The following is a 26,815-nucleotide window of genomic DNA, read 5'->3' as shown; positions in this document are numbered from 1 at the left end:
AACTGCTATTACCATCATCTGAACAGAGTGAAACACTGTGTTTTTATTAATGTTTTGCCCCCTGCACACCTTAATTTCACATTTACAATGGCCATAAACCAGAATTATGGGTGCAGTTTGTTGAATTGTCATTAATACAATAGATATCATCTGCCATTAATGAAGTAAAGATTACCTGCTTGCCCTATAGATCAGAATATTTTTTTCTTTCCTTCTTTATTGCTTCAAGGATACTTTTTATATATTTGAATCACCAAAGTCTAGATTTGCTACCAAGGAGGATCATGCATTTAATGTCATAACACCTATGGGTATAACTAACAAAACACTGCTTCTGTAGCTACATAAATGTGAACGTAAAGCCACAGCAATGAGTCCATAGCATGAGTCCATACAGTTAGAGAAGGCATAATTATTAACATTTTCTCTCCATCTCTGAAACAATTTGCTGATATTGACATATTTGATTGTTTTAATTGTTTGACTCTCTTTTAATAAGTCTTTTTTCCATCTTTGGGTGGCTTTGCATTGCAGAATGTTGTTGTCAGTACTGGAATAACAACTTTCTCTGCAGGATTCTCCATCACTAAATAAGGCTATCACACATGGATTTATTTAGAGAGAACTGGATCCAATGTTAAACACAGCGCCCTGTTCATTCTTTTGAGAGTTGCTCTGTGGTGCAAAATGGCTCAACTGCAGCACATAAAATTACCCGGATGATCCGGGGATGATTGGCACTATTTTCACACTGTGCGGCTCATAGAGCATAGGCACTAGCCACAATAAAAATTGGCCTTAAAACCTGTCAAACTTCCTGCGAGCCTGCTTTCACCAACAGAACGTGCACACAAATCTGTCTATGTAGAATAGCCAACAAGAACTCTTTAAAACAACCTGTGATTGGCCAAGGTCTCCCGTCAAGGGCTAGATTTTCTAAAGTCAAAAACAGCCTTCCGCCGCTTTAACGTTTTAAAGAGAAGAGAGGCTAAAAGGGGCAGATAAATTGTTCAAATGCAAAGGCAAATGTGATTATATTATGCCTAATTTGGCTTCAATGTAAAAAGGAACTGAGATCAAGCTTACCCTCCTTTCTGCAATACTTGCTTTTAATATCTACAGAATTCGGCTGTGCAAAACATGTCCTTCTATAGAAAATTACGATTGCATTGTAGAAACAATGCTGAAGTTGACAACAGTCTTCACAGTTGTCTTTTCAGTAAAAATACAACATATGTACAAACTGCAAACAGCAAAATATACAACTAAGAAAGCAGCAAAACAAGGAGGAGCAGGAGGGGAGCAGTAGGCTCAGTCACATACTAGCATGATCGCTACAGCCTGCTGCTAATAAAACACACATCCACTCTCTGTATCTTCTTAGTGCGTATTGGGGAAGGGCTGAAGAGAGCAGAAACAGAAGAATTTGGGATGTGCGCAGCGAGGTTCAGTAAAACAACAGGGGAGAAGGTGTTGACTCAAACAACATGAAAATGAAGACTTTTACGTCCAAACATGAGTGTTTGTGGTATACTGTGCTCATGTGCTGGTCATGCTGAATGAGCCAGCATCAACATTAGAAGAGCGTAATGATTTGTTTTTGGTAATCACAGAAGTCTGGCTTGATTTCTGAAATAATAATGCTACTCTAGGTGTCATTTCATCTGTTGGATGTCATTATACAGTTATACTGTTCTTTACCTTGACTCCTTATTGGTGCAATCTGTGGACAGATACCTACCATGGCTGCAGCAGCCGCAGCCTGGTTGACTTGGTGTTGGGCCGCTTTGATCTTGGCCTGCAGGTGAGCTGGAGGGTGAAAGTACTTGCACTTCTCCCTCGAGCAGCGGCCCTTTATGTAGTCCATACACACAGTGACCGTGTTATCGTTGGTGTCAATCATAGTGCTGTCTGAAGGGTGGGCAAAGCGACAGTCGTTCTCTCCGCGTGTGCAGTTACCCCGCTGGTACTCCCGACACACCTGGTGCACAAAAACACATGAACGCACACAAGTATAACTGATTTCATTTTGTTTACATGTCTTCAAGATCACAGTAAAACACACATAAATGCACACAAATATCACATCCACACACACATTATAAAGTTACTGTTCACTTTACTTAACTTTTGATGAAGTAATCAATCTGTTGAGTCATTTCAGAACTTGACAATCACTTTACCAGACAGAGCTAACCAATCTTAGTGACAGGCTTGGCCATTACTGTTGATTGATAAGCAGAACAGACTGTAACCAGCGTTTACAGACTCATTAATCACACGGCATTTATCCATTATTCAAATGAGCTGTGTTGTTGTTCTTCCTTATGGAGACAGGAGGGGGCAGCATCTGCGTGAACAGTCAGGGAACCGATTGCCTCAGCCTGAATGTGGAGACTCAATGAGGCTCGTGGGAAATATGAGGCTGGTTGCCCTCAAGGGAGGCTGCAACTGACGTAATCACCAGCCCACGCATAATAATACACACACACAAGGTGGGTGCACATATAAATTATGAGGCAGCATATTTTCCTCCAGAATTAAATTTTGACACTTAAATAGCTGCGCAATAACTTAAAATCTCAGTTTGAGCACAGGCAGACACTGCTGAGTCTGAATTGAAATCCCATCCTGCCCCCAAATAAAATGTAATTTCATGGTACGTTGTATCGATCTATCAGTTATTTTAATAGAACAAGCCATTTACCAAATGTCTGTTTACCAGTCTCACTGTCTGCATGCATAAAGGATTTGATCTGTGGTCGAACTGCTGCCAGACAAAAGGCCACCGATGCTGCAATCTACACACAAACCCTGCTCCGTCTCCTGTCATGACAGCTCATCATCCCCAATCACTGATCTGTGTGAGCAATAGGGCAGGATTCTCTCTGTCTGTCTCCTCTTCCTCTTATGTGCCTCTCTCACACACTCCACACACTCCACAGTCACATACGAATGTGCACTCACATTAATTCACCACCACTGCCACCATCACCACCGCTGCTACTGGTCTTATTTTTTAAGAGAGAGCCTTGTTGTCAGGCAGATGTTTGAGAGGCGGGTGAGGGAGGGAGGGAGGAAACAAGGAGTGAGAGCAAAATGTAAAAGTGGTTGATGAATAAAGAGAAAAAGACAGACAGATGGGTCTTTGGGATTGAGTGAGTGTGGCTAACGTGGAAAAAAAGAATGAGAGGAAATGGAAATGGAAGCAATTCTCTGCGCCAGGTGTGTTATCTTACAGTGGTTAATTGTGTGTTAGAGAGAGCTAACCCAGCGAAAGTGCTTAGTTGGACAAACAAATAAAAGGCCTGTTAATCATATTTCAATCCCCATGGTAACTGTCCCTCCAGTTTGTTTACCACACCATAGTTTTCAGGTGAAGCAAAATATGATTTTATGAGCGCTGAAAGGCTGCAGTATAGCTCCATAAAAGATAGAGACAGAGAGACAAATATTTCTTGGGAAAAACAGTCTGAAATATTGTCTTCTAAAATAGGAATTTCTCTCAGCCTCAAGGAAACAGCCTGAAACATATCTACTCGCTGGTATGTGTGTCGGTCCACAAAATTCTAGCTATGTTTATTTTTTTGACGACACACCAGAAACTAAAATATGTCTGGCCCTTTTCTCCAAGATATTTTTAGCAAACCTAGTTCCTGACAAATTAGGCTAGGATATGAATTCTCCCGATCAAAAAGCTTCACTAGCTCACACAGGCTGAGCTCTACAGGCAGTGTTGACCGCTGGGTGTTAATATCTGAAGTGAAACAGTGAAAATGAGCTGATTTTCCCTCCACTGCCAGTTATTGCATTTGGCTGATAAATATTACACATCTGTTTGGCCGTTTATTGCACTCTAGTGCAGAATGCTATCTGTCCTTTGCCAGACAATAGTTTCAATCTGAGTCGAGACCTGCGTGTTCTTCTTCTCTCAGCAACTAGCTTCCTCTCACTTGTCACGACTCCTCTATGAAATCCAATCATAGCTCCAACCTTTGTTTCTGTTATCTTTGTCTCTGCTTGCCCCAACCACTCCCCTGATGACCACAACAGGTCTCCAAATTGATTTCCCATCTCCCTCTTTGTCTCTTTTTCCCGTCATTGACCCATTCCCTCCCTCTGCATGTCATCCACTCGTTCATCGGGTCCGAAGACTTCCTCAGCCTCACCCCCATTAACTATCCAGCTACATTTTAAATGTAACCTTACCAACATTCTCGCACGCCTCCCACCTGCCTCCAACGATTTCCCCATTATTCTGCTGCAAGTGTTTCCCGGGTGGGGCTGCATAATGGATGAGATTGACTTACTGTCCAATTAATGATTATCTGAACACAGCTAGAGGAACAGTGCTCTTCAGGTATCAAAAGACTGATTGGCTTCATAGAAGAATTAAAGATTTTTGTGAAAATTACTCACTGATAGAATATAACTTGAGCCTGTGCCAAACAATGCTGTCTCCTGGCTGTTGATGGGATGCAGCATTGACAACGGTACTGTTTGTAGAGAGATACTCTAATTAACATCTCTCTCTCTTTGCTTAGGTCTGGGTAATGACTGTATTATGGTAATGGGATGTAGTAACTGTAACAGAAACTGTGTACCAGATACATAATTAAAGTCTACAAACAGAAACTGTTGAGGCAAGATTTTCCAACCCATGCCTTTAATATTCAAATCGGCACAGACCATGTTTCAAAGCCCAATCTGTTTGCATAGCTGCGAAAAAGACCCTCGCCGGGTGCAGTGTTTACTAGAGTTTTGTTAATCTATCTTTCAATCTGTGATATGAAAGTGGAAAAATAATTATGCAAATCCGCTCATCTGTGTGGTCTGTGTGTATAGTCAAATTATACCTTTGTATGTGAGTGTGTGTGCTGCTCACCTCCAGTCTGTCTGTCCTCATGAGTTTCTGTGCAGCAGCAGCAGCAGCAGCTGGTACGGGGACATTGGGGTTGCTGGTGACCAGTACGGGAGCACTGGGCAAGATGTCAGCGGGCATCAGGCCGGGCGACACGGGGCCAAGGTAGGGGTTAAACGCAGCGGCTGCTGCCGCAGCAGCATTGACATTGGTTGCAAGGCTGGGTGTGACTGAAAACATGGGCTGTAGGCACATGCAGAATGAAAGAGTTGAGCAGAAGATGAGCAAAAAGATTAGTCACAAAGTCGATATTTAAAAATGTAATATGTAAGCCTTTGTGACCTGAGCAAATTCTTTTAATTTCTTTCAAAAATATTGAGAGAAGGCAACCAAAATTTGCTAAAAATTAAGAGAAAAGTTTTTAAAAAAAATTACCTGAAAATAAGGGAAAGGTTTTAAATTTTTTTTTTTTCTTTCACGTAATTTTAAATATATATTTTTATTTTTTAAACTATTTTTAACTTAATTTTCTTTGTCAGCTTTTTCTTATTTCTTGCAGTTTGTGAGAAATTCCTTGCCAAGTTGGCCATTGCCTTTCTTCCCATACTTTTGGAAGAAATCATACCAGTTTGCTTAGGGTCAAATAACTTGTGAAAGGCAACTGAATACAGCACAAGAAAACTGATATTGATCTAGGTTTCAAGGGGTTAATTACATCCACCAAAAAGTATAATGCCATCCCTCCCCACCCTGACTCAAATAACCCAATGGACTTGAAGATATATGAAGCAAGACATGTTTGCAATCATCAAGTGCCAAGCAGAGGACCAGAAGTGTGTTGGGAGAGAGTGTCAAAAATAGACAATTACTGGGCCCACATCTGAGGAGAAACAATATATTCAATGGCTGCTTGTCTTTCTTTTGAATTAACACATAAAAGACGCCAAGAGACTCTATATGTGGTGTCACCTCCTCCCTATACGGATCAGATGGAATCACATGCTTGGCAAATCAGAGATCACACACATATAGGAATTATTGCTGAGGGACGTCAAGCTGTGTGTGCATGCAAGGAGAGAGATGGGCTATACTGTGCAAACACATACTGCCTGTATGTGCTATACTGGAGATTGAAAGACACACTCTGTGAGAGGGAGGCTAAGGAGTACGCTAGCTGACATAGCGTAGTCTAAGTTTTCCCTGCACGTTCCTGACCTCAGCCCCAGTCTGAGAATTGTCTCTTGAGCCCCTGCCAACACGACACAGTGAGTAATAGAGCAGCGGCAGCCAAGGCTGGACAGCTACATTCCTCCAAAAACCTCCTTGCTGCTCTGGGATGACTCAGAAAATCAGGAATAATGGCGCAGATTTTCTAATTCTTTCAGTGCTCTGCTCTGGAATGTCTAAAGAATTATGTCCTATCACAAGGTACTCTGGAAAAGTGTCTCTGTCAAGGTGCTCAGATACCAGTTTGGGATATTCACAGCTCAAGGTTGGTATGATGTCAGTGAAAAGACTCACAGTCATGAGGCAGTGATGTCATCCTGTAAAAACTTTGCGATCTTGCTAGCGGCCTTTTCTTAATGTCTCTTCACTAAGCATTGAATTGTTTCCAATAGGACGTAGCACATTCTTGCTATAAATGACAATCCCAACAGATTGAAAACAGATATGTTAAACTGAGTGTATTTACACAGTAAGGACATCTCACTGCATGCCTTCTGTCATTAATCTGTGTTCCTGCGTCGATGTGGTGTCTGTTATGGTGGCTGACATGTGCAAATTTCCATTTGGAGAAGTATGCTGCAGCTTCAGAAATGAATTTAAAAATATGTATGGATATCTAAACAAATGCAACAAGTAAAATGTGCTGCAACTGTAAAAGTTGTGCTGCAGAAAGCCAAAACACAGACAGTAAATGGACCACAAACACGCTACAAATACAGAAACCATGCAAAGTCAAAAACACCAAAAAACTATTGCAACAGATAAAACGTTGCATATCTAGTCAACACAACGGAAGTCCTCCAGGCCTCTAGGGGAGGGCTCAGTGGAACAGCTTGATTCTCAACCCAGAGAGAGAGAAAGAGAGAGATGACCAAACAAGAGTTTTTGTTTGTGAACCAGGAGAAGCAGATTAAAGAAGGAACATAAAGAGGTTTAAATTCTTTTCTTTTTTTTTTTACATTTGACCTTAGTCTTTCACAATATTCTAAAAGAAAAACAGATTTGCGTATATTCCCTAGAGACCTTCAGAACCTCTGTTTTAATGATATATGCAGAATTTTTCTGTTGCATTTTCAGGGTTTGTGTATTTTAGACTTCGCATCATTTCTGTATCTGCAGCATGTTTGCTGCCAGTCTATTTGTTTTGGTGTCCTGCAGCACCTTTTGTTCGTTTGCAGCTTCTATTCTTTGTTGTATTTGCAATATTTTCTAACAAGCTAAAAGAACTACCTGGGGGACCCATGGGTTGTGGGTCCACCATGCATCACTACTGTTCACACTGTTAAATATGCTCCTCTGTTACATTATGAAAATAAACTATTGTACTTGTCAGCTGTGTGCTAATATAAAGAAATCATGTAGTCTATCAGCTGTGCACTGGAGATTATAAGACGTAACCATTTACACGGTGGATGAGTACTTGCAGTCTTCATATGTTTGCAGCCTACTTTTAAACAGAAAAAAACACATTCTATGTTGCGATAATTACTGGAAATTACATGCAATATAGCCAACAGCTAGTGGGTGGTTGTTTGTGACTTTCAGCTCCAGTAAGTGAGTCGGATTTCAGTGACTGATTAATATGTTTACTGGTTAGATGGGCTCTCATAAGTGGCCTGGTGGGTGTGGTTTAAAAAAAACAAAAAAAAACTAAAGCGCATTACTTGTGTCTAAAGTTTGCCAACATTAGCTAACATTAGCTTTTTTAAACTATTGGTCATACTCACCAGCCAATAAACATGGAAAACATACTGTGTAGTTACAGCTTTAACACACCACTGAAATGTCCTTTTGTGCACCTTTAATGGTTTTATTTTACTTATTTCTAAACACCACCTCTGCCAAACGTACACCAAAAGTAAGTGAATGAGTGAGTGAGTGAGTGAGCGAGTGAAAGCGAGATAGATATAATTGTAACATGGGCTGTCCGCTGACGTTGACTCTATAATAAAAAGCATCATGAGCACCATCACTCACAGACATCTGTAATGGACCCTAATTACTTCACCCTCTGCACAGTACCATGCGTGAAATGAAAGCACTCTCCTACGCACACGGAGGGAGGGTGGACAGCTACAGACAAAAAAGTGGGAGAGCAGCAAATATAATTTGTAGAGATACCAGGGATGGGGGCAGGAAACTAAGCTGAAGACACAAGAGAGGGATGGAGGAAGAAAGTCTGATTCCTGGAAAGGCAAGTAGCCAGTCTTACCCTTTGTTCCCTTTGCACACAACACGGCTGTTTTCTTGACTTTTCTTTGTAGTAGAGGCCTAAAGCCATCTCTCCTCACTGCTGTCGTCCTATCTCCTTCATTTTACCTACCTGTCTTTACTCTGTTCATTTATCTCTTCCTGCCTCTCTCTGTCCTCCCTTTCTTCTTCTGCTGTGTCCTTCTCTGTCAGCCTGTCTTCCTCCTCCTATCCTCTGCCCATGACATAAACAGAAAGGGAAGACTTTGCAGTCCCAGGGAGATCTATTGCTTCTTTAAACTCTTTCATGGTTTCCTCTGTTCCTCTCAATGGGCCTCTCCACTCAGCCCCTCTTCCCCAGATAAGGGTGATAAGCCATCGGCTAAGTGTGCACGTGGGGGTGTGTGTCCAAGCATGCAGCATCTGAAGCTCTTTTGAATAGTCTGAGACAAATTCACTCCACTGCTCTCACTTAAACATAAAGGGACAGGAGAAGACAGAGAATTTACTTGAAGCCTGACTGACAGGTCTCATTGACTCTGTGAGGTCTCATGGATGGGGCAGGGAAGGATTCATTTGAACTGGCTGAACGGAGCTACGGCCATCACCTTGAAGATCCTTGGAGCATGCAGCACAGTCACAGAGCTATTTCTGATCTCATTTACTGATTGTGTTTGTGTGTGTGTGTGTGCATGCATGGATTTGTGGGTGTGTTGCATGATAATATTTTATTGATCACCATATAAGAAATACTCACACAGTAATGATACAAATTGTGTGTGTGATGCCTTGGCCTTGTTGTCCCAACAATGCTTGATTATTGGGCCTAACATAACATTAATTGACTGAAACAAGTAGTTTATTAATGAATCAGTCACTATTAAGTTGTTTTTCAAGCAAAAATACAAAATATTCTTTGGTACCACCTTTTTGAAATGTGACGCTTTGCTGTTTTTCTCTGTTTATATCATGGTATGATATATTTTTCAGTTTTGGACTGTTGGTTTCAGTCTTTCTCAATAAAGATCTCCTAGCCTGCTCTGTGCCTATATAAATGAGCTAAACTACATGTTGCTTGTTTGAAAAACTGCTTGCCCTGGCTATATTTTTGCAAAGGTCTGCACACCTCTAAACCATTTTCAGTGCAACAACAGACTGTTTCTAAGGCTCGATCAGGGCTCTATAGGCTAACTGAATGTTGTTTTTGCTTTAAGTATATATCTTAGCATTTTTTTGTGCTCAACATGCCAGAGTTTGGTCACTTGTTGTATGTTATGTGCAGGTGTTAGTCTCTGAGATGGCTATTTTTTGACATGTTAAAGATGAAACAGTTCATTAAAAAAGTAATTTCCAGATTAATCATAAATAAAATTAATAAATATAAATGCAAGTTGCATCCATCTAAACTCAAATTCCACTTTGAACCTTTATTCTGGAGTTCTCACAGTGTGTTTCCTAAATGAATCTTAAGATTTCAAAGCTGCTTTTTTTTAATTTATTTATTTTTGTATGTACTGTTTGGTCAAGACTCAACCTCTATGCTCCAACTTAACAACCCTGTTAATTCTTACCCAGTCGACCTGGCTCTTAGCTTTGGTACTTCTTTGGTACTCTTAACTTTGGTTAAGTTTGAAATAAAGGCAACACACAGTCAAAACTATGATCAGTGCCCACAAGTTGATCATATGATTGTCATGTTTGGCTGATATGATTGACGTCCTTACCCTAAAGATATTCAATTAAATGAAAGCCAGATCTTTCATAGAGCATGCTAAAAGCACTTTCAAACCACAGATTTAACTGCATTACAAATTCCCAGAAATCTGTCAGAGATAATTTTAATTAAAAAAATTCTAATCAGATATAATTATTAGTTGCAATCTCTTTTACACTCCTAGAATAACAAAGCAAATTAGGATTTGTTCTCTTTTTTGGTGCATCGATTGCATTTCATTCTCTAGCCTATTTGATCATTTCTAGATGTTTCATTTTTGTTATTACCAAGCCCCCGTGAACATCGTTGGGCTATGAAGTGACTTTTTGGAACAATCAAGAATGCAGGTCACATGAAAACCTCTGGCTCAAAAAGAGATTTTTCCCCATACACATTCATTAGAAAAGAAACAGCTGCACAATGAATATATTTTTCACCTTAGCATTAAAAAACACTGACATGACTCTTTGCATTTTCTTAATTTAACCCATTATGTCCAGTATACATCTCAAAGAGGTGTTTTGGCTGTCAATCAAAAACATTTATTGAGAGTTCTTGCTCTATCAATAAGATGAATTTTAGAAAGATGGAGAGTAAAGACTTTCTGAAGAGTTTGTACATCCTGTGTGTAGGAAATTAGTGTCATTTTTTTATGTTAATGTGAGCTGTGTATACATGTGTCCACATACCACTGGCTGTAGCTGTGTGCCGGGCATCATGGCGTTGGCGAGCTGCATCTGCTGGGCCAGCATGGCCATGTTTTTCTGCTGGATGAGGTTGTTCCTTCCATTGATCTCCAGCTGGGTCTTTAGGTGGGGAGGAGGATGCAGGTACTTACAGTTCTCTCTAGAACAGCGGCCCTAATGGGGTGAGAGGGTAGGAGGAAGAGGAGACAAGAGTAGGGGATAAGGAGGATAGAGACATGGAAAAATGAGAATTAGATTAGTCTTTCTTTTGACTGGAGCCTAATGTAAAGGAGTAATGAGCCTTGACTCAAGTTGTTGCCCTCCGATTTAGCAGGCGCTGACCTAACATCCCTGGCATCTGGGCCTGCCACTGGCTTCATCGTAAAGAAGACCGATCAGTTCTAGTTACTATTTCCCTATTCGTGACCTAAGCTGTGCACTCACTACCTTACCCTATTTCCTCTAGGTCCCATCGAGAGACAAATTAGCTTCAAGTGCAGCGATAAAGAGGATTAGCTGTCTATCTGCTTCTGCTAACAGATGGTCATACACAGAGCAAAAGAAAAAGAAAGAATGATGCACTGTCCTAATGATGATATGGAAGGTTGTTCTCATAAAGTGTTTGCATGTTTTCTTACAAAAAGTAGCCTAATGCACCCAAATTTGTACATATCCCACACAATCATGGGCTAATATTTGGTGCAAAACCGACATATTTTAGAAGGCTACTTTCACATGACCAATGCACTGACAGCAGAAACAAGGAAGTAGTCCCGAGCAGCAGGTTGAGGTGGTGGATGGGTCACAAAACATTGGACTGTTCAACACTGGGTGTTCGGCCCGTGTGACCTTTGAGTCACAAGGTATGTCCTCACCATATTTTTTTCTCTTAAACCTAACTACAGAAACTTTTCTTGCTTAAACCTTACCTCCCTACCTTTATTTTGATTACGTGACTTGTTAATGTTATGATGTTAAGGACATAACATGATTTATGGAGTGCATTAACATACAAATCATTCTACGCCGATTCACTGGATATGGATAGCTTTATTATTAATCAATCTGGCTGTATTTTCTGGATTTATCTTTGTCCAACCACCTGTCCAAAACCCCAAAAAGTTAAACTTTTGTAATGAAGCAACACAAACTACATGTCTTATGATGAGGAACAACCATTCACAGCTTGTATGTGTATCTTCCCTTTCTTCTGTAAATATCAGTCTATGACAGATATGGAGAATAAGTTGATCATTTCAGAGCTTTTCATCTGTCCTACAGACAAAATGTAAGGCTGGATACACACTTGCCTGGAAAAAGATAAGCCCTGGTATGCTATGGTGCTGGTTATGCTCACTCAAAAACTTCAGACCCAACTTGTTGCGTTCTTAAAAGCTTGAGGCACAAGAGTAGCACCCACCGCCTAACCTCAAGTTTTAAAGATGAAGCGAGTGTCCCAGTCCTTAATATTATCAAAATAGTAACAGATCTTTGTCCATTGATCAAATAATCGATAAATAAACAAATCATTTTAACTCCAGTGTTCAATCTGTGTAACTGTTTCACTAAAAAGTGTCCTTTCTTTTTGTGAGAGAGATTATGTTACAGGGACAAAACACCCAGAAATAAGTAGAGTAATGTGATTTATGCAGTGCAATGCAACCAGGATTGCACAGACTTGGGTCTCTTGGGTGTTGGTGTGTCCATGTGACATCACAGACAGGCAGGAGAACATGTAAACTGGAGGAATGGAAGAGATCTTTGAGAACTTTTCAGTATTTTCTTCTCTTTATATATATCTTTCTCACTCCCTCTCTCTTTAAAATTTGGTGCAGATGTATTTGGATCTGTGTTTTAGTGCTGCTTTGGAGGAGATGGAGGGTAATTAATGACGGCGCATCATTGCATCTTGCCAGTTAAGGAGCTGAAATTATCGAGTCACCAGGTGTTGTATTCCCATCAATGTTGATCGGAGCTGGAGGCGACAAAAGCCCGTGTCTACTGCAGAGTCATTTTACCAGGGTGTTTAAGCCAATCATAGGCATTCTCATTGCTTTAAAAAGCCAGATGTTAGCAGGTGTTAGCTGTTTTTTTTGTGCAGTGGGAAGAAGGCTTCACAATGCTGTCCCAAAGATCAACACTCATTCACACCTGGACCCATCTAGCCACAGCAACCCACACGAATACTGTTTGGGTCAAGGATTTGAAGTGGCCTTAACGACTCTGAAACTCAGAGTCCACATGTGTCCTTAACGACTCCGTAGGACACACCCACATAGGGAGGAAAGCCTGCAACTCCCTTATGGTTGGTTAGAAATGAAGAAGCTTCTTGGATTACAGGCAAAACGTCTTTAAGGAACTAAAACAACTCCAGTTGCAAACGAAATAGCACTTATGGATACTATGACCCAGACTGAGAACCTTCATCATCATACAGGGAAAAGAGGCTCAAGTTCATAAAGGTCAAGAACATACAGTATCTCTTTGTAAGACAGATGTGAAGTAAAAACAATGACATTAAATTAAAAGAAAAGACAAAGAAGCAATGCTCATCTTTTGACCTGAACTTCAGCTGCACTCTAACTCCAAAGACAAACTTTTGTGCGAATCGAATTAGCAAAAACCTGCATTCTCCTCCATCTTACAACATTAAAAGATATCCCACTTTATGTTGGATGTTTTACATGGCCCTCTGAATCACTATTGATCTCCTCCAAATTGAGCAAAATGACTTGTGTGTCAATACTTCACATCATATCAGAAAAAAAGGACCGGAGAACTGATGCCGGATCGATGCATGATTGGAGACTTCTGTGACAATAAACATAAACACATCATGGCACTTTATCTAATATTCTGCTATAAGCAGCGCAGTGTGTGTGTGTGTCTGAGTTCTTGGAGCTGTGGGCGATTATATTCATCCAGCAGCCGGCAGCCCAAGGGGAGAAGGAGGGAATGTAATTTACACTCTCATAATGCCTGCTCCACTGAACACTCCCCCGGATAGGTGTAATATTTTAGATATCTCCTCCTCTTATTCACCCCCCCCCCCCCCCCCCCTCCATTCCCTCCATCCACTATACACCCCAAGCCCCATGCTGGTATTTGTTCTCCACATCATGAATACAGAGCAGTTGAGGTGCAGTGGTGCTGCTGTGATCTGTGTATGCGAACATGTTCCATGTATGTGTGCAGAATGTGCAAAGCAGACCCTCACTCTGCCTTTGTTGCTTTTGCTCTTTCTTCTTGTCTCGCCTCAATCTTTCCCAATCAAAATGCATCCTCCATCTGTTTCTTCCCATTACTCCCTTATATAAATCTATTTCCAGGGGATGGGGAGAACAACCCTGCGACAACTCCACGGCACCACCTCCCATTTGGAATTAAAGGCTGGCATTCATGCTACAGCTTATCTCAGGGAGATTACCTGCTGCCCATTGCAGCCCACTATTATGACACCTGCTTTCACAACCTAACACATAGACTCTCCCACTCTTCCTCTATTCCTCCCACCACGCTTTATTCCTCTCCTTGTCTCTCTCTATCTCTCCATCTCTGCCTTTTATTTCCTTGTGCAGCCTGTTCTGCCTAGATACAGCAGGAGAGATACTTTGCATTGGGGAGCAGCAGAATGTCAAGAGTTCTTCCAGCATTTTCATTGGCTGAGAGCAATAGTACTCCCAGCCTGCCGATTGGCCTGGAGGCACACATTTTCAATGCTCCCAGTCTGGCTCGTCCCTATGTGGCTGCGACTATTGATCAGCGCTAATTGGTTAATGTCTTTTGATTTTCAAAGCGCATTCCCACTGGGTGACTAGACTCCACCGTGTCAGCTCAAGTCAGTGTATGTGCCTATGTGTGTGTACAGTGTGTGTGTGATTAACTGTGACCTGCAGAGCGTGCATAAAATCCCCAAAGCACCCTTTGAAGGCAATCTCTTCATTGGGTTGCATTTGGTCAACTTTGAGGCAGCTTTACTGAATGTGTTCTACATTCTGAACAAAAATTTAAATGCAACACATTTTCATAGGTTTAAGTTAAAGATCTAAGACTTTTTAATGGACATGTTTTTCTCAATTCTTTGTTGCAAATTTGTTTAAATCTGGTAGTGAGCACTTCTACATTTCCAAGTTCATCCATCCACCCGACAGTTGTGGCATATCACGACTCTGATTAGACAGCATTGTTACTTCGTAGGTGTGCCTTGGGATGGTCACAATAAAAGGCTTCTCTAAAACGTTCAGTTTGATCACATAACACAAGGCCACAGATGTTTGAAGGAGAGTGCCCTTGGCATGCTGACTACAGGAATGTCCACCAGTGCTGTTGCCTGTGGGCTGAATGTGAAATTCACATCATAAGTCATCTCTAGTGTTGTTTCCTTTAATCTGGCAGTACATCCAACTGGCATCAGAACAAATACCACATATAGCCACACCACCTTAGGACCTCCAAATCCAGCGTCTTCACCTGTGGGAGACCAGCCATCCCAAAAAGCTGATGCTACAATTTGTTTGCACAACCAAAGACTTTCTGCACAAACTTTCAGAAAACATCCCAGGAAAGTTCATCTGCATGCTCACTGTCTTCACCAGGGTCTTGACATAACAGCAGTTTATCAGGGAGTAAAGACATAGCATAAAGAGCAAAAGTCTGTGTAAGAAGGCAGGTTTGGGTGGTCGATGGGTCACAAAACCTAATGTAACTTTCCTCGCCTAAAACTTACCAACATAACTACATTAAGTATGTAACTTTACCTTTGGTGTGTAACATCAGTTGTGGGGCGCTAATAAGTGCTATATTAATGTATAATTAATATATATGTAATTGCAGGTTTAAAAAAGTCTTATACCATTTTTTGTACTTATTTTTAAATATGTCAAGCTTGAAAACAACTTTTAAATTTAGTGTAATGTAGTGTTTTTGAAATGAAGACAGTTCAATAAATGTTTTGTCCTGTTAGTAATCATCCAAAGTCGAAAATATTGTTAAATAACACATGGTTTGAATAGCTCTTTTTAGTCAAGTTGTAATATTAAAAGAAGTCTCATCTACAAAGTACCTTAATTGAAGAACCCTCCAAAACCTCTTATGAAACCACATTAGCATTAAACCAAAAAGCAGCAACCTCCAAGACTGACAAAATAAGATAATGCAGAGGTGCCAAAAAACATCAGTTCCTTGAACAGCCATTTGAGATTGGCTCCGAAACAGAGTATATCGCCATAGACCACCATGCAAAAATGCCTAACTGTACCTAACTCACCCACGCAGTGTTGGTTGGGCATAACCTCAGGGGTAGGTTATGCACACTGCATGTCAAACATCCTCAATAAAGCCTCTCCATGATACAGTCCATGCCTATTTAGCGGTTGAATCAGCAGACTGAATACAGGTATTTTCTTGCCTTGCCATCTTCTTTTAGTAAAATCAGAGGGAAATGAAAGGACACTTGAAGGAAAGGAAACACGATATTATGGTGGATCAAAAAAACTTTGTTAGGAAATGTTTTTCATTTTGGTGATTTTGGCCTATAGGGCAAGGTCAGTGGCTTTCATGTGATTATCTGCTCAGTCAGCTGTGGTTGTAGAATAACACAGTGGGCTGGAAGCCCAATCTAATGTGGATAATGCTCTGATGTTTGTAAAAGAAGTACTGTTGATTGTTTTGATCCTTTGAGGCGGACACCGCTGTGAACACATTATCTGGGAAGAGTACTATCATTAGGATGAAGGTGCTTGTAGTAATGAGGATCTACCTCTGCACATTTTATTAGCTGCATTCACAAAGGTCAGCACCTTGACGTCGTCCTACCTTTCATGTTTCTGCCAATAGCCCCATTATCTATTGCTATGTTGTTTGAACGATTCAATCCTGCATGAAGTCTCCACCACCAATCACTGCCTGCGATGCTAATGTGCTGGCCTCTCTCCTGCCCCTTTTCTCGGCTGTTTCCCCACTGTCTAAACAGTGTCACTATAGGTTAATGGTGAGCCTGTCTGATCCAAAGCAGCGCTCCCTCTGGCTAAGAGCGTATGACTACCAGACTCCACTCATGTTGACTCTGTTCCGCCTTCACCTGTCTGCCTGTCCTCTGCTGAGACGCTAATATGCTAACAGACTACCTCGATGTGTCTTTCACGCACTCTTACGATTGCTTCATCATTCTTCTTGTCTCTTCTCTGTCTGTTTCCCTCAGATACCTTTCAGGTGATTGTCTGGATTGGTCTGTTCTCTTAGCAAGCCCTCGCACCAAACAAACGATATTCTTCACTCAAGAGTCTTCACTCAAAGCTATAAAACATAGTCTGGCATGTCAGGGTAAGGTTTTCGTAAACAGCTTCCACATACGGTAGTCTTAACACCAAATATAGATTGTGAAACTTGAAGCAATTTGCTTTAGCCAGGCTTTGGCCGTGGCAAAGCTTTATTTCACTTGCTTTTAATTGGCAAGTTGTAACAAGAAAGAACCAGCTGTCACAGTCTCACTCTTAAGAGTGTGCATGTACACACGGGGGAATGGAGCATCCTGCACTTATAAATCACCTTGGCCTCATTACACTTGATACCTTTCAGCCATATTCAGCTCCTGGACACACACTCGCATGCACGCACGTACGCACACTTATTTTTTTAAGGTGATATAACAGTTTTGGTCGGCAGACTGTTATTGATGCTTATTAATCAGTGCCACAGGAACAATAAAGCTAAATTAATTCCCAGGTGCCTACATAAACATGAAAGTATGCATACACACAAACACGCACATACTATACACGTCCTAACATTTAGTTACTTCAATTACCACTGCAGCATTTTTACTGCAGTTTCAGGTATCAGATGTTTGCCTGGGTCTGACCTCGGCAACAACATCGATTTAATCAAGAACACATGATCCTCTATGACAAAGTTGCATCAGCGAGACTGTCCACAAAACAACAGGAACTCAGGAGACTGGGTATAGGATTTTCTTAACCCTATGTCCCAATCACTGGACACACCATATTTTTAAAGTTCCTTTAATTGATATTTTGATCAGCCTTGTTGGCTATGGACACCTGGATGCTAACAACATGTGCCATACATGTATTACATATACACATTCGTTGTACTTCGGGGAATGAGGTATTATGGAAATCTACAACCGTAAACTATGCCACAAGAAACAGACCACATTTTTGTCAAAGAGGTTATAATATTTATCTAGATACATGAGCAGATAAACATAAGAGTTTGATTTTATTATTGGAAGTACCCTAAAGGCAAATCTTAGTCTTAGTCATGTCTTTTTTTATATTCTAAACAGTACCTTTTAAGTTTTTTTTACTTTCTTTTTTTTTTTTGGGAGGTCTGGGTTTGTACAATCACGATCCAGACCAGCAGCATTACTGTTTTTGCAGTAACCACAAATACATCTGTTGCTGTTGCTCATTTTCTTTATGACTCCAGTTATTTTCATTCTTCCAAGCCTTTTCTTCATGCAATTTTCCCCTCTTTTTCACAAGGCTTATTTCCATCTGTTTGATCCAAGTTTTTGAAATGAAGACAGTTCAATAAATGTTTTGTCCTGTTAGTAATCATCCAAAGTCGAAAATAGGAAATGCTCATAACCATATCTGCCAAAATAATGGTCGAGACACTCTTGGTAACATGTTTATGAAGTCACTGACTTGCTAATTTTGTGTGTCTGTGTGTGCTCTGAGACTATGATCAAAACCTAAGACCGTCAGACTATTTGCTGCCTGTGGTAGTTTGGCAGCTCTGAAGGATGTGTCTGTGGACTGCCAGAGAATAAAACTCATGGCAGAATTCCACTCACGGACGAGCAACAGAGACAAAAACAAGACCAGAAGAAGGGGAAGGTAGACAGTCAAACAGAGGCATGAAAAAGCAGAAAGACAGAGATTAATATTAATCAAAGCAGTCTGAGTGATTTCTGCAGTGTCTTAACTGGCAGATATTTACATTCTCCAAGGGTTGAATGGCGCATTGCTTTCCACCAGACCCCTTCTGCATGCTCACTCCAGTAATCACCAATTGATTCTAAATGATCTTTTAATCTACCCGTCCAGGATGACTCATTCCAACTTAACCACACATAATCCAAAAGCCTCTGATCTTTTCCGCATTCTCTCTCTCTGCACACGCTGTGTTGGAGCTCTCCTCAGACTCCCAAATACCGTGACCAGTGTGACAACTGTAGAGCTCAAGTCTGGACAGCCACCGTTCCGAACACCTGTGCATTATTAATTCTCTCCCAATGGCACGGCCTCTCCCTCCTGCTCCCAAAGACAACCATCAATCAAGAAAATGCTGTCTGGATGAGGGGCCGTGAAGAGAATACACAAGTACACACACAAACATACGGGCATGTGCTTTCTTGACCAAGGGTTCCTACTGGCAAGCATACGTCAGACAAATTATGACATCAGATGCAGCACAAAGAACGTCCTGTCTGAGAACAGAGAGTGCTGCCAGACTGGCCAATAACACACACACACACACATAAACACAGCACATTTATTAAGCAATACAAACCAGCTGCACACCACTGGTCCATCATGCCAAATGTTAGAAAGTAAACCTGATGACAGACATGTTTTTTCATTGAAGTCAACAAGAGAAAAACATCCTGTGTTCTGTGTCTTCTCTTTCTCTGTCTCATCATGTGCCACTGCTGATACTGGATGTCTATATAAGTCTCATTATCTCTTTCCAATCATTTATCAAATCCAGAACACCCCTGGTGCATTAGTATAATATCCTGGATCAGTTAATGACCTTAAAACCTCATTTAACTGCGCAGAAAGGCTTAGAGATAACGACATGGATAGATATATGGACAGAACAGACAATGACACAACACAGCTAGCAGAAACTATCGCTGGAATTAAACATCTTATGAGTTCACAGAAACGCTGTTCAGAAATTAAAGCTTCTTTACGTCACAAATGACGGCAAGTCCGCAGAAAGCTTTTAGCCGTGGTGCTCAATAAGCCAAAACACCAATTACAGCCCCCGAAAGCACTACTTAGCCTGGCAGTGTGTTAGCATGTTTTGGGGTGGGTGCCGGTGTAAAATCGTTAGCACAGGGAGCTAATTACAGCCCAAAATCATTAGCTGTCATGGCTAATGGCAGCACTCTGCCACTGTTAGCTGGGCTGTTTCCTTTTTGTTATCCAGTATTATACCTGGCTGAAATGTCTGGGTCAAGTGGCCCGTGTTTAACCAGTTTGTTTTATGTTTACTGTCACTGTTTTTCGTGATCAGTGATGGAAATGAAACAAATGTGCTACTTGTGGGCTCTCACAAATCCATTCCCATCAATTAAAGTTATTATAGTTTATGTATTTTAGATGTGTCTGAGTCTGTCTGTTGCAGGCTGCATTCTCCTCACTGCTGTCAATCTTTTAAGAAAAAATAATAAACATTAGCTGCCAAAGTTTTTTTTATACCTTATTTTTTTTGCTGCATAATTAGTGTGGCTATCAGTGTTGTTCACTGGTGGGAATAGCTGCCTCCCACTGACTGATCGTTCAATAGATTGGTTATTCCATTAGATTTTTCAATATTTCAATAAGTGCCAGAAAATAGTGAAGAGATTACCACAAGTTCACAGGGCCCAAGATGAAGCAGGAACTAAAAAAGTGTCAGTTCAATGTGAATATATTTATGATTTGTCATTATTTATAAATCCTGTGACAAGCCCCTTTCACACATGACCTGCAAAACGGAAATTAGCGAGAAATTACTCAAAGGAGCTATCAGCGAGGACGCAAATGTTTAAATCATCTAGATAGCACTTTAAGTGGACTTTACCCCCCAAGCTCTATCGTATAAAGTTAGTGTAATATCCAAAGGAGACCATCTGTTAATAGCAGGTAATTGTCCGGAGAATTTACAGTGAGCAAGCTGATGACGTTTGTCATGCTGGTAACACAAAATTGGAAGAAAATAAACATTAAACAGTGAAGAAAAAGGGTAATTTACACAAAGATGGTAACAATATCTAACTGGAGAGATGACAATATTTGGGAAAAGTCTGTTGGTAAGGACTGACGCAATAATCACATACAAGTAACTGCAAGAGACTCTGTTATTTATAACCAACATTACAAACAGATATGTGGCTGTGGTGTAATCCATGTTATTTCCCACCTCCTGCACGTGAATTTGTGTTTCCTAGCATCGTAGAGCAATCTCCCTAGGATTGGCTAAGTTTTTTTTTTTTGCCTTGGATTGGTTGGTTTTGGGTAACAATGTTAGGGTAAGCCAATGAGAGACAGAGTCTGGTGGGCCATTCTTTTGCTATCCTAGGAAATGCAAATTTGCCCCCTGTATGCTCTACCCAGGCATCAACGCTTGCTTAAACCAAATGGAGAATTTCAAGTCAGCGAGAATGCCTCTGGAACTGATAGTCTGTTGTTGTGTGCTACATGTGTGAAAGGGAAACTCCTGACAAAGTCCAGACCTGATTTTCCAGATATCATCGAGAGTTAATATGAGAAAACAACAATACACTGGCACTCTGTCCAGCCTCCCCACCACACTGCAAAGGATCAACAGTTATGGAAAATGGTTGGACGCATACAGGTGCAGGTTTGATGTACAAACAAATATGTAACACAGTAAACGTTGCTAACTTATTGAGCCAGCTAAGCAGCTAACTTAAAATGCCTCAACACTCCGTAATTGGAATAATGGTTGAGTTGCTGTTCTTTCCATTTAATATTGCATCAATGCAGTTTAAAGGCTCCGAAAATGTTATACAAAACAAGAGCATTGTGTGAAATACATAATGAGGATTAAATTCCATACATAGTTTAATGAACTGGAGTATTTACTCTTCAGTCCCTGATTTTAAGTCAAACAATACTGTTTACGAAATCAACATTTGGAAGTCACCTTGCTATAACGAGGCAAACAAGTGCAGTTGGCGACGTGTGTTTATATTTCCAGAAGTCAACTCCCTCCATGTTTTTGTTTTGTTGTGTGTTACACTTCCACTGTCATTGCTGTTTTAATGTCAAAACACTATGAAAGTGCAAAGTTTGCAGAATTCCATATTTTCAAAGGTGTGCATAAAAGGCTCAAAAAAATTCAGTCTCCAGCACTTGCATATTTCACGGTGGGGCAGCACTGAACCCTTGAGGAATGCTGCTGACTGCTTTGAAAGCGAACATCCCCCATGGTCAGAGAAGCCAGCATTAATGTTACGACCCAGCTCTCTAGGGGGAAAGAAAGCAACATAAACCAGATGGATTTAGCAAAAGTTATTTATTGCATTAAAGTTATTTATCATATCGGCCGTGGGTAACTTCGTTTTACAAACAACAAAGGAGGCAAATTCCAAAGTAATAGGGACCTGAGGGCTTACTTCAAATAAATAAATAAATACAACAAAAAGAATACTACCTCAGAGTTTGACTTGATAAAAGACACTAGAAAATAAGGACATGAAACCCAAACTGTATAACCTCCTCTACATTTTGTTATTTAAAAGAACAGGATAGAAACCAGGAAGTCAGGGGCAGTAATGTGATGGAGTAGTGTCCCGTCTGACTAATTTTATATGCAAATAAATTGATACAACTATTAAAAAATGTATTCACACAGGCTTATGTATTTAAAGTTTTTGGCATTTTGATTTTGTTGGCACTTTATACTTGCTATTGTAATATTTACTTTTGGAGAAACAATGTCTTTACAAAAGTATGGAAGCGTTATTTTCCATTTGTGTGGTGTCACTCTGTTGTGATTTATCTATTTATCTGTTAATCTAAACTATAAACAGGAATGTAAAACACTGCAGTGTCAGTTCTTAAAGTGGGTATGGGTAGTGGAGACAAAAATGTTAAACTGAAGCTATGCCGACGCGTGTGCCTGCAGAAGTGTTCGTACTTCACGCCACCCCTGCATAAGTCAGTGCCCCACTTGGGTGACCCCAGTAAAAAAAAGTCTTGACACGCCACTTCTACATCAATCTCACACAGGGATAACGGACACTACTTTACATACATGCAAAACACAGGAAAGAGTCACATGGGGCAGGCAGCAGCCGAAGTGGCAACAATTAGCATTTAAAGGAAATGAAGTTGGTAGTCAGTAAAGGGATTAAATAAAATGTCAAAGTCACTGAGTCAGCAGAGGAGGCACCTTTTCATCTCTGTTCACTATGCTCCTTTCACTGACCCGGCTGCAGTTATAAAGCCTAGATTTGCTCCTTTTTCGCTTGCTTTTAAAATCTGCCTGAAATGGAGTTGATGAAGTCTGTGTCTCTCTCTGGAGAATGCAGTATAGGTGGCAAGCGTTGTTCTGGCTCCTGTGGGAACGTCATTGTAGAATTGTGCAAGGCAAAGTCTCTAATTAGCTTTGTTCTTATTAGGTCTACAACACTATCTCCCCTCAAACACACACACACATACAGTGATGTAGAGAGAGGCCGCGCCACAGCCCCTGAGATCTGCCCCCTCTTCTCTATTTCTCTTTCAATTAACCCTCCTCCTCCATCCTCTATCTGTTCATCTTCCTCTTTCTGCCTTCATCTTCCCTTCACTCTCAGCTTAAACATTCACTATTCACAATCTCTAAAGTTTAGACTAATTCATTTTTATCTCCCATTCACTGTGCAAAGGAGGCAGGCAGAGAGCAGACCCATTAAAACAGCCTTAATGGAAGACTGGTGAACAGGCACACAAGATTCAACAGCTTTTAGGCCTAATTATTTTTTGCCCAACTTTGTAACACTCACTCTGCAGATATATATGGCCTTGCTGGCTGCTGGGAATATATCCTTTTTTTATATCTAAACCTCCCTCCTTTTTCATATCTGGATCTTCCTTCATTTCCACGCTGTCCTTAGATTGCTTCACAGCCATTGTCATTAAGTGTTCAGCAAAAGATGCGCAAAAGAATAGATAAAAATGTTGTCTTGTATCTTAATTTGAAGACAGAGATTGAAAAAAAGTAAAAAGGAAAAGATTAAGTTGTGAATGAACAAAAAATGCTAGCTGACAAAGACTGGCAGCTGCCTTTGGTTTGTGCTGTGATCTTTAGCAGCTACACTGAGTGGCTCCAATGTGAAAACAAAAGACGCTGTTGGCAACAGGCACGGCGCTGCCCTCGGTGTGTGAAAACTGCATGAGTGGACACAAACAACAAGACACAGCCGCATGAGTGCACAGAAATTTTTAATGTGCCTGCTTTGTAGAGTGATCTCAGGAGGGATTTAGGATCAAATGACACTTTTTTTTTTCCTCCTGATGAAGCGAGTCAGGATCAGATGCAGTAGAGTCAGAGGGCTGGAATGTTCTATTCTATTCTACTTCTGATGAGTCATGGGGGACGTGGCGGATAATCACAAGACCACACCCTGAAGCTCTCAAGTCACGGAGTGAGAGAAAGTTGTCAGATGCGAGTAGAGATGTCTTTTGTAGCGTGCACGTTTGCTACATGTCTGCACTCACACATACTCTATCACACACACACTCCTATTCTACTCCGGCGAACAGTGTCACTGTACTGGCATCAGCAGCTAGTGTCATTGCCTCGAGGTTAAAGCAGATAAGAGAGGATTAGCATTCATTACTCCATAAAGTGATGATACCCCAAGCAAGCACACACACACGCACAGAGCTATGTGCAGACATGCTCAAGGCACACACACATACACACACTCAAGGCGAATGGCCAGATTTTTCTCTAAAGCCACAGCATAGCTTCATTTTTTAAAGACAAACCGTCAAAGCTGAAAACAAAGGGAAATGCTAGTCATCCAGAGTTCTAGCATGTAATCCTTTGTACCACCAACAACTGGAGAGCTGGACAATCCTCAAACTGAAGCTTGACTCAAACACTGAAAAATCCAAGGACAACAATAGAAAAAGAAACAGATGAAACAGATTTTTAGAATGTGATAGGAGATCTTTCAAAGGGACTGTTCACCCCATAGCGTTGGGTACCAAACTCTGCACTTTTAAGGATACTGAATTTCGTCTGTACCCTAGAGTACGGATTCATAATAAATCCACTGTTCCAAATAACGCTAACTTAGAGTGCATCTGGGCAAGTATGCCAGGTTTAGACAAGGAGTGGAAGTGCCGCGATGCACCGAGAAGCTTGGAGACCAATCAAAGAGATCCAAGGCTGACAACGGATCTCCATGGAGTCATGGAGCTCTGCGACTGCTCCATCAGCTTCCCAGCAAGCTCAGCTTATCACTGTAGCAAGCCAAAAGTATCGCTGCGGTGCTGATCTACTGCGATAGTTATGGCATCCAGTCTATTTTATTCTCCATATCATTTGCACTACTAGATAAGAAACACACAAATACATGCAGACAGAGAGACAGACACATAGGATAAGCTCTATGATTTAAAAAAAGCTGAGAAGCAAAACTGTGATTTGGTCAATTATGTCACTTCTGCAATTGTTTAAATATTATACTTTAGTTATTGCAGAGGAAGTAAAGTACTGAAAAAAAGATAATGTTGGGTACAGGTACTAAATCCCAGGTACTGGAAGTGGAACTACTTTTGGTTCAAATGTGAATGTACTTAACCTATCACCCCAACAGCAAAAACACACACTTTTCCTCTTACCCATAGTGCTCTTTATCAATTTTGATTGTTTTGATGAAAGTTGTTGAGTGTTGGAGATATCAGCCATAGAGATGTTTGCTCTCTCTTGAATGTAGTGGAAGTAGCTGGCACTCAGCTTGTGGTGCTCAAAGCACCAACAATCACATATGAAACACTTACCAGCTATGTCTTTTTCCAGAAATCATGACTTAAATCATACTCAAGATAATTCACAGACCATGTTAACATGAAGGAACTTTTTTTCCCTCTTATCAAAATACAACCACCATTTAGGGCACAGAAAGAAGCGTGCATCCAATCATGGACGAGAGGCTCATGCTAAACATTATTAGCATCCTCCTTGGATAAGCTGTAACATTAGCCAGCTTAGGTAAGCTATCTTAACAGTATCAAACTATATGGGTAAATAGTGGATGCTTCCTTCTCAAGGTGATTTAGTTGGTGGGTTTAGTTTGGTAGAAACAATTAAACCATTTAACTGCTCACAACAAGATTTGTGGATTATCTTGAGTAACAGGGTCATGATTTTGTTGACTTTTTGAGACACTGTTCTCGAGTTTTTCAAATATCTTTTTTTCTTTCTTTTTTTGGTGCTTTTAGCACCACAAGCTGAGTGCCAGAGAGGGTGGACATTTCTACTTATGAATTTGTCAACTCTCAGCAACTTTCACCAAAACATCTACATTGATAAATAGCACTACGGGTAAGATAAAAACTATATCTAGGACTTTTGGGTGAGCTGTACCTTAATTCATTAAAATATCCATATAAAAAATATGCACCACAAATAATTAAGCACAAGTAAGTAGCATTTTTCGCTCAGGACCTTGGCTTCACCACTGCAGAGGAACATTCAGCATGCACCATGCGGTGTTCCCATAAAGATGCACAATGGAGTGAAAGCGAGAGACAAAGAGACGGACAGAATGGACCGAGACAGAGTCATTTATAGGTTAAGGATATGTTTTGTTAACACGATACATCATGTAGAAAAGCATGACACAATGTGTCTTAATTCCCTCCCCCACACACACAGAGAAGAGCAGAGCAGGGTGCCATCACCACGTAGCGCCTTCCGGCTGCACACTCATCCACATCGATCCACATTGATCAAAGTCGGCTTGTACCACTTCAGCAAAGAGCGGGGTGATCACCTTCCCTAAGCCGATCTAACAATGGCCTCATCTGTTTCAGATATGCCACGTACTGTATGTAGTCATAAAAGTATATCAGGAACCACAGTCTATTTAAAAAGAAGTAAAGGTCAGGTGGAAATGTGAAAGAATTCAGCCTAAAACCAAACTGAGGTTACACTGAAGGATCTGGTGGTTATTTCCATATCATTTAGATCACATATTTTGTGATATGTCGTCCTTTCGAGACTTCAAATATCGTCAGGAAAGCTGCAGTGAGAGGCAGCATGGTGACAGACAGAGTGCTGTCGGCAGACCCAATACAACACAGCTGCTGTATCTCTCTCTGATGGCTGAGCCTGATACCGCTGTAATCCAGTTAAAGCCTTTTGAAGAATCACAAT

General features: G+C 40.8%; 1 protein-coding gene across 7 annotated transcripts in view; it reads right to left on the bottom strand.

Moving 5' to 3' along the window:
* The window catches only part of LOC121942974 (muscleblind-like protein 1), a 74,764-nt gene that overhangs the window by 5,370 nt on the left and 42,579 nt on the right, over positions 1–26,815 (bottom strand). For all 7 annotated transcript variants that reach the window (XM_042486304.1, XM_042486306.1, XM_042486307.1 and 4 more), the window contains exons 3-5: positions 10,682–10,852; positions 4,886–5,104; positions 1,742–1,981 (exon numbers count right to left, since the gene is read on the bottom strand). In XM_042486304.1, coding sequence (XP_042342238.1) covers positions 1,742–1,981; positions 4,886–5,104; positions 10,682–10,852 — 630 coding nt within the window. The remainder of the gene's footprint in view (positions 1–1,741; positions 1,982–4,885; positions 5,105–10,681; positions 10,853–26,815) is intronic.

Source organism: Plectropomus leopardus, chromosome 5 (genome assembly GCF_008729295.1).
Source record: "Plectropomus leopardus isolate mb chromosome 5, YSFRI_Pleo_2.0, whole genome shotgun sequence".
In the NCBI taxonomy this organism is placed as follows: domain Eukaryota; kingdom Metazoa; phylum Chordata; class Actinopteri; order Perciformes; family Serranidae; genus Plectropomus; species Plectropomus leopardus.
This window is presented reverse-complemented; position numbering and strand designations above follow the sequence as displayed.